General features: G+C 39.5%; 1 protein-coding gene across 2 annotated transcripts; it reads right to left on the bottom strand.

Annotated features, from left to right (window-relative positions):
• Positions 1 to 2,105: 2,105 nt before the first annotated feature.
• On the bottom strand, positions 2,106 to 4,764 carry LOC137795827 (nicotinamide riboside kinase 2-like). 2 transcript variants are annotated; one of them, XM_068593327.1, is made up of 8 exons: positions 4,592 to 4,764; positions 4,406 to 4,496; positions 3,541 to 3,589; positions 3,149 to 3,323; positions 2,980 to 3,051; positions 2,784 to 2,890; positions 2,512 to 2,597; positions 2,106 to 2,422 (listed from the first exon to the last, which is right to left on the bottom strand). In XM_068593327.1, exons 1-7 carry the CDS (start codon positions 4,615 to 4,617, stop codon positions 2,512 to 2,514), a joined length of 606 nt encoding a protein of 201 aa, XP_068449428.1. In that variant the 5' UTR covers positions 4,618 to 4,764; the 3' UTR covers positions 2,106 to 2,422. The 2 variants fall into 2 exon arrangements, with proteins under 2 accessions (XP_068449428.1, XP_068449429.1); XM_068593328.1 differs by lacking the exons at positions 3,541 to 3,589; positions 4,592 to 4,764.
• Positions 4,765 to 7,500: the final 2,736 nt, after the last annotated feature.

Genomic DNA, 7,500 nt, shown 5'->3' with positions numbered 1-7,500 from the left:
CTATTAATTGGCTTGATCTTGCTTTTTGCTTTGGCTTTCATTGTCTTTTAAATTAAATGTTAATGTTTTCTTCAAGTCTTGTGTTTAATATATTTCTATAAAACACATTGAATCTCCTTGTGTCTGAATAGTGCTCTAAACAAACTTACATGCTGCTGTATGAACAGATTACTTTTGACAATATTGTAAAAAAAAAAAAAACACTGTATAAGATACATCCTAACAGAAATGAATACTTTACATTAAAAATCAGTTAAATGTTCTAATACCTGTTTACAGTGACATTATCGGGTATAGTAAACCATTTGTTACACAGCTTGTAAATGCTAAATAGGGGGACTTCAGTTGTTCACATGTGTTTAGTGACAGCCGAAACTATTCCTGTCGTTACTTCAGGGGCATAACCACAACTGTTCACATGCCTCAGGGGCCCTCACTCACTCACATTGGGGGATTTGTGCAGCATGTGACAGCCGCTCATCTCTTGTGTCCCTGCCTCGCCGCCTAAATATGGATGCCACGGCTGAACTTTCGGGCGGTTGCCATGGCGGCCCGTGACGTGGGCGCACGAGGCTCTCACCTTACCAACCCGGTGGTGGCGTGTGGCGCGTCGAGTGGGTGTGTGGGAGTCAGCAATTGGCTGCACACTCATTTAATATTTTCCCCTGACACCCCAACACTTAAATATATGCCTAAATATAAACTGACAGACCAGCTACCCTCTGCGCCGTGCCAACTGCTGGCATCTGAAGACTCCCAGAAACGTATCACAAGACCCTGAACCCTCTCCAGCACACCCTCTGTGGCTCTGCCAGAATAATGTGCAGCGTGCATGATCAGACAGGGACAGTCATAAAAAGCCTGCATGACACTGAAGATGCATAATATGCTCAGACTATAAATCCTTAGTCATCACTGCCGATCAGACGCAAGTCATGTCGTCCGCTGCAGATAGAACAGACAACCCTCAAGGTGACCATATCATTTTTTTTTTTTTTAAATATTGACATATCCATCAAAGTGAAAATGTACTGCTCTATGTTTCCATTTCTGTGCAGACAGTGTTGGCCGAGGCTAGAGTGATGTGGGTGACTTTTAAAAAAGACGTTTGATCTTTTAGAGTCGTAGTAAACTATCAGTGACAAAGACAAGCACTTTCACTTTAAGTTGATGACACTCATTGAAACCAATACAGTTGACACCTGTATTCTGTAAAGCTAGGGGCTAAAATATAGAAAGGTTATAACATTATAGAGGTTATTTTTTTTTCCCTCCAGTAACTGGAGCTCAGCAGGGAAGCGTAGCAAGTCTTCAACCCCTCTGTGGCTGGTTCTGCCCTTCTGTGAGAAAGGTTTACAGACATATGATGCGGGCATTTTGTGCTTTGGAGGCGGACATTGTGGCCTGATAACCTGTTCCTCATCAGTTGGCTGTTTCATTTTTCCTCTTTGCTTATACTTTAATACACTCAAAGTTTAATTGGAGTGATGAGAGTGTAGCTGATATGACCTGCACCAAGGGACCAGCTGGAATCAAACCAGGGATGTTGTGGTTTTACGGCAGGCGTCTAAGGTCAATTTTAGTTCAACGTTAGACTAATTATTTTCCCCATTTCATATATAAAAGCAACAATGCTGATATGACAATATTCGTTATCAAAGAGATATCCACGGATGCAGCTTTAACAATCCATTTCTGGATACTTGAGTGGATGATTAAATATAAAGCGCCGTTGATAAATATTGGCAAGTAAAGAATTTGCACAGTAAACTTTCTCAATATAAAGCAATCTTCTGTTTGTTTGTTTTTTTGTGCTGATTTTATATTTATATATCCTTCAGTTAAAAATTAAGATTACGTTCATCAATTGTCTTTCAGAGGAAAACAAACCTCCTCTGTGATTGAGCTTCCAGACCAATTTCATTGAGGCTCTAATTCTAATCTGGATTACAAGGAGTCTCATTCAGGAGCCACAGGATGTTATCAGTCATCCTTAACGTACATACATACATGTATATGTTGTAAAACTGCATGTTTGTGATTTCTAACAAGATGTGGGAGCTACATGGATGTGTGTGTGTCAAATGAAAAACAGGAAACACAGATTAGATTTAGTCGTTTCATTTGTTTGCGAGACACAAATCCATCCTCCAGTGGGCATGTCATGTATATACGTTCACAAACAACAAGATCACAGTGGAGATCTGTCCCTGATGTTAAACACTGGGCAGTCCAGAGGTGGCTTATCTTTTAGAAAAAATTACACAGGACTATACAAAAGACAACACTTCTGCCATTAGTTCTTAATAAGTTACAGGATTAACTATTTACAAATTAGGCTAGAAGTGCAGAACCGGTGTTACACCTTGAGGCAAAGCTATATTTACAAGTCTATACACACATCCCTGTTATCCCCGTCTACCTGCGGAGAGAGAGAAAGGGGAGAAGTTACACACACTGACGCTGTCACACTGTCAGTGAAAACGTGGAGGATGATATCTTTTTATTTACCTATAAATTGTTCAGCACAGAGTTCTGAATACTTTCATGTACTTTGTTGTAGATATCTTCCTTTGATGTCATCCCATCAAGGTACTCTGTCCAGAAAAAGACAAATCAGAGGTGAATGACAGTTTATGCCAACAGTGCGCAGGTAGGGCTTTATTTTGAAAGGAGGGTGGGGATATTTTGCTTTTATTTTGGCGTGTCTATAGTGAAAAAGAGCATGCACATCAGTGGTCATGGAGATTTAGTTCCAGATGGGAGGATCTGGCTTGACGTACTTATTCTGGCACAGTTGTTCTCCATCTCTTTCCTGTGTCTCAAGTACATGGGCCAGACGTGGCCATCGAACAGGCCGGGGGGGTCGGGGAGTGTGTATGTCCTTGTACTGCAGAAACATATCCACTCAAGTCACTTTACAAGCCAGTAATCTGTCCAACACGTTGTCAAATCTGTGTTTGGTCGAGAGCTCGTTACCTTCTCCTCCTTTTGCACTCCTCATAAGGAATGGAAATGTAGAAACATTTGTCATAGATGTCAATTAGAGGCCTGCAGAGGGGAAACAATGCTCCGATAAGTAAAAAAGCTTCAGAGGTCAACATGCCTGTAGGTTTCACGTGATAGCTCGTGTCAGAAAACGACTCACTTGTAGTTGTAGATGAGGAACCCCTCCACGATGAGAATATGGAGCCCCTCCTGCGAGTCGGATACCTCAACTTCAGGTGACAGGCTGACGCCGTGCGAGCGGGCAAACTTGACCGGGTTCTCCTGCCAGCCTTTCACAGTGTTAACCATGGCCTCCATGTCTATGGCGCTGATCACTGATACAGAGGTGGAGAGAGAAGAGCAGGCTTCACCACACATGCAACCGACACTTCTCACTGATGTGCTTCAACACACTGTAGTCACAGTGAATGTTTGTAGCATTCACAGAATAGATGATAGAATACAGTTTAGGACTGATTTGTTACAAAAGAAATGTGCAGGAAAGAAAAAGTACATTACTGCATGGTTTTCCTACGCAAAATCCATTCTTACCATCCCACTGTCTAAAGCCGTCCTTCCCGACTTCTATTTGATCGGGTTTCTGAAATAACAGTCACCAATAAAACATTGCTGCAACCTAGTAACCAGTTGGAGCTGATCACACCTGGACAGGACAGGCCAAGGACTCGTCTCCACCAAAAGTAGCGCACGTTAACAATTTCGGGTGCGGTTCAAAAATGTGTTTTTAATGTTTCGCTTGCAAAATATCGGTTTCAAATGCCCCCAAAATTAGCTTTCGCTAAATAATTTATTTTATAGTACTTTAAAAATATGCAGGAGGGTCGTAACGGTCATTGTCGCCTCACTTTGACGAAAGTGTTTTTTAAAGATGGAAGCTAGCTTGTTTAGCAAACACTCTTTGGTGTAGTCCTCGATGTATTGCTAAAGCAGTGTGATGAGCCTTTATACGTGGTAAATTACTCAACGTTCAAAAACAAACAGTGATTGGTGGTCAATTAACTTTTACAGGCGCTGAATGCAGCACGAAGAGATGGATGAGATCAAATGTTCAAGCTTTTTTTTTTTAGCCAAATGAGGTTAGCAATTATGCAATAAATTGGTTGCCGGATTTGCAACATAATTAGACGAAATCTGACTTTAAGTGGGGACGTTCAGTCCTTTTATTGAGTGTCCAGGAGACAATCAGCCAGATGAGTTACTAGGCTGCTGTGATGACAGAACATCTGGCGGTTCATTTCTGAACTCAAGAGTAAATTTAACGTAGCAAATGAAATATATTAAAAACAACAGTTACTATAACTCAACATTAATACAATGAAATAGTTACTGTAGCTTCAAACTAGCCAAAATGTTAGCGGAAAAATCTTAAAATAATAATAACTTTAATCCAGCTTACCTTGAAAAAGTCATCCTGGTGCACCACACAGCAGTTGGGTAACGTCTTTAGTAGACTATTCGTCAAAGTGGTCTTCCCACCGTTGGTCACTCTGAAATCAAGATGAATTTCATTCCACACAGATGTGAGTTACATCCGAAGTTTCACCACGAGCAGAAGGAGGTGGATAAATTAAACAAAACTTACCCTCCAATGCCAATGATGAACTTCATTTTGACTTTGTTTGCGTCTTGGTCACCGCGGGAATTCAGTAAATAAAAGAAGGGAACCCACCCAAAGCAAACCGTCTACAAAAGGCTTCTTCTGAAAACCTTTTCCTTCTTTTCTGCCACAGACGTTCCCCCCTTTTACTACTTCATTGATAGGCAATCTCCTTGCCGGACATATATAGGGCTTAACTGCAGCGTCACCGCCTCTCAAACCAATCAGCCCCCCTTTTCCATGCAGCCTATAAGTCACTGCTTTACAGCCGGCAGCACCAACGGGAGGAGGGGCACCTAGGAGCCGCACAGTTGCATGAAAGGATATCCTAAATGTTCCACCTGCTGTCAGGGGTCAGTGAATATATATATATATATATATATATATATATATATATATATATATATATATATATATATATATATATATAAGACATTGTGATGCGGCTAAGCTGTTAAATTCACAATTAAATCTCTCTTTGGAAGAGCCTCAGTCTCTTGTCACAGACATAAAGATACCACAGACTTATGATGCTGATACTTTAGAGTTTGTATTTTGAGATTAATTTCATGGGGGAAAAAAAACTGAAAAGACATGTGATTTAAGTGCAGATGTGATTATCATAAGGGAGTTTTTTTTGTTTAATAAATAAAAAAAAAGGCAACCTATGGAGAGGAGCATATTGTACAATCAATAAAATTCACACCAGAGTATAAACGTCCCGTCGTCTTACTGAGACATCTGTATCACAGGTCGAAGAGAAACCTCACTATTTGTCTTTTTAGAGGGAACGTTTTCCATGCTTCGACAGCTCTGTCTGGGTAAAAGCCAGAAGCACTAGAGTTAGTCGCCTGTTGGCTGTCTCCTTGCTGCGTCACACATATCTCTGATGCAGCTGGCTGTAATACATGTCCGTCAGCCATGTGATCACAGTGTCTCGAGTCATGGCTGTGCACTAGGTCTGATAACAGATCTACGTCTTTGAAACTAAAGTTTATACGCCCTGTTTGTTACACACCTCCGAATGTGTCCAGTCTACCTTTGTATTCATTGTATTCAGACAGCGTTTTTGAACAAACTCTTATCTCTGACATTGTTAGTATTAAAGAGGTGAACTTTGAGTTCAAGTTATCAGAGCACAGGTTTTCATGTTCAGGGTTTCATGTTTTACTACGATGTTGATCTCTATGTAAAAGAGATGCTGTTGTCACCATGTCATAGTTCCTTTACCTCTTGTACCAAAGTGATTAGCAACTTTGTGACGGTTTTCCGGTAGTCTGATGCTAGATAACAGAAAATGTAGCATTCTGGCTAAGAATTTAGGATCACAAAACTGTCCCAACTAGGCTCATGTATTGTGTAGGGCACTAAACCAGCATGCATGTGTTACACATGCTTCTTCTCTCTTGAGGACTTAACACAATGAAGGAATGACAAATAAACATTAAAAAGCTAAATACTTTCATGCAATTGTGTGTCTCAGGGCTTTGATTGCAAAAGAAAAGCAAAGGAGTCGTCGATGTGATTTGCGTTGCCTTTGAAAGGACTATTGAAATGTAATTTGCTTTCTCGGTTCGGACCAGAGTCTCATTTTTGTTGTTTCATAAATAAAAGCACAACTCAACCCCAGCAAGAGGGAAGAGCTCCGATGCAAATTTTGCAATTGTCAACAGCAACTTCCAGGTCTGTCACGTGACACCATAGGGGCCTAAAAAAATGACTATATGTAAGGGCTGTATGTTTTCGGTAAATAAACTACCTAGAACAAATATTGGAATCCTACAGGCTATAAAAGGCTCCAAGGCCAAATGCAGAGTTATTTTGCTTCCTCTGTTTGTTCTTGTTCTGGAAAAAAATTAACTCATAAAAACAACAGTTTGTCAAAATATATTGACGTGCAAAGTCATCACAAGACAGAAACACATCGAGTAAAGACCTGTTAAGAACACGTCAAACTATTCCTTTAAATGCAACACTTCCGTCATACTTCATTTGATCCATTTTCCTGCTGAAGTGTCACTTTCATATTATTATAGGCCAAGAGACGTAAAAAGCCATTTCAATTCAATGAATAAAGTATATTTTTCTTATCTGAACCATTCTTTAAATTGTTTGGTAATTGTTTAAATGACTAAAGTTGGTTAATAGACGAGAAAACTTAAGTGGTAAAAATGAACAATCAAGATAAAGTACCGTCTATTATGGGTTGTGTATCGTGTTCATGTCTTGTGATTACAGCCTCCACGTGTGTCCAACATGTAAAAATAAAGAAGGGTAACCTCAAGAGAATTATGTAACCCTCCAAAGAACAACACAGGACTGCAAGGTGACACAAAGAACAGAAACACATCAATCCCTTTTATAAGTCTCCAGTAAAAACCTGTCAAAAACATTCTGGATCAAACTGAAATGCATTAAGAGGCAATTAAAAAAAAGATAAAAATATAAGCTGCAATGCATCCGACTCATGACAATAGCTTGTTTTTGTTCATTCATTCCTTTATTTCTTTTTTTACAAACATTAAATGGCACATTTTAATAAATAACACTTTTAGCAATTAATTAGACTCTTTCTGTAAATATATTTAATTTGTAACAATGTATGATTTCCATCTTGTAAAAGTACATTTTGAAACATGAGAAAAGACTAAACAGATGAGACAGAATTGGTATAAACAAGCATGCCACCTGCATATCAAACTCTGGAGAACTTGAAGACTGTAACACACGTTTGCATCAGTATCATCTACTGTCTAAGAAGAACAATATCATTGCACATTAGTTTAGTAAACGGCCATAAAATCAAACAATACCATGCCACTCATATCAAAAAACGGATATCTGTGCAAACACCTTTCTCAAAATATATCTATACAAGTATGTACACTTTGGAA

The sequence above is a fragment of the Clinocottus analis genome, unplaced genomic scaffold (assembly GCF_023055335.1).
Source record: "Clinocottus analis isolate CAN_PGR_092001 unplaced genomic scaffold, fCliAna1.0.p SCAF_290, whole genome shotgun sequence".
In the NCBI taxonomy this organism is placed as follows: Eukaryota; Metazoa; Chordata; class Actinopteri; order Perciformes; family Cottidae; genus Clinocottus; species Clinocottus analis.
This window is presented reverse-complemented; position numbering and strand designations above follow the sequence as displayed.

Bases quoted from the DNA above. Each gene is read 5' to 3' on its own strand.
- LOC137795827 (XM_068593327.1), bottom strand. From the start codon at position 4,617: ATGAAGTTCATCATTGGCATTGGAGG. The intron at 3,590-4,405 runs GTAAGCTGGATT...CTGTTATTTCAG, and splicing joins ACCAGGATGACTTTTTCAAG to AAACCCGATCAAATAGAAGT. The intron at 3,324-3,540 runs GTAAGAATGGAT...CCTCTGTATCAG, and splicing joins CGGCTTTAGACAGTGGGATG to TGATCAGCGCCATAGACATG.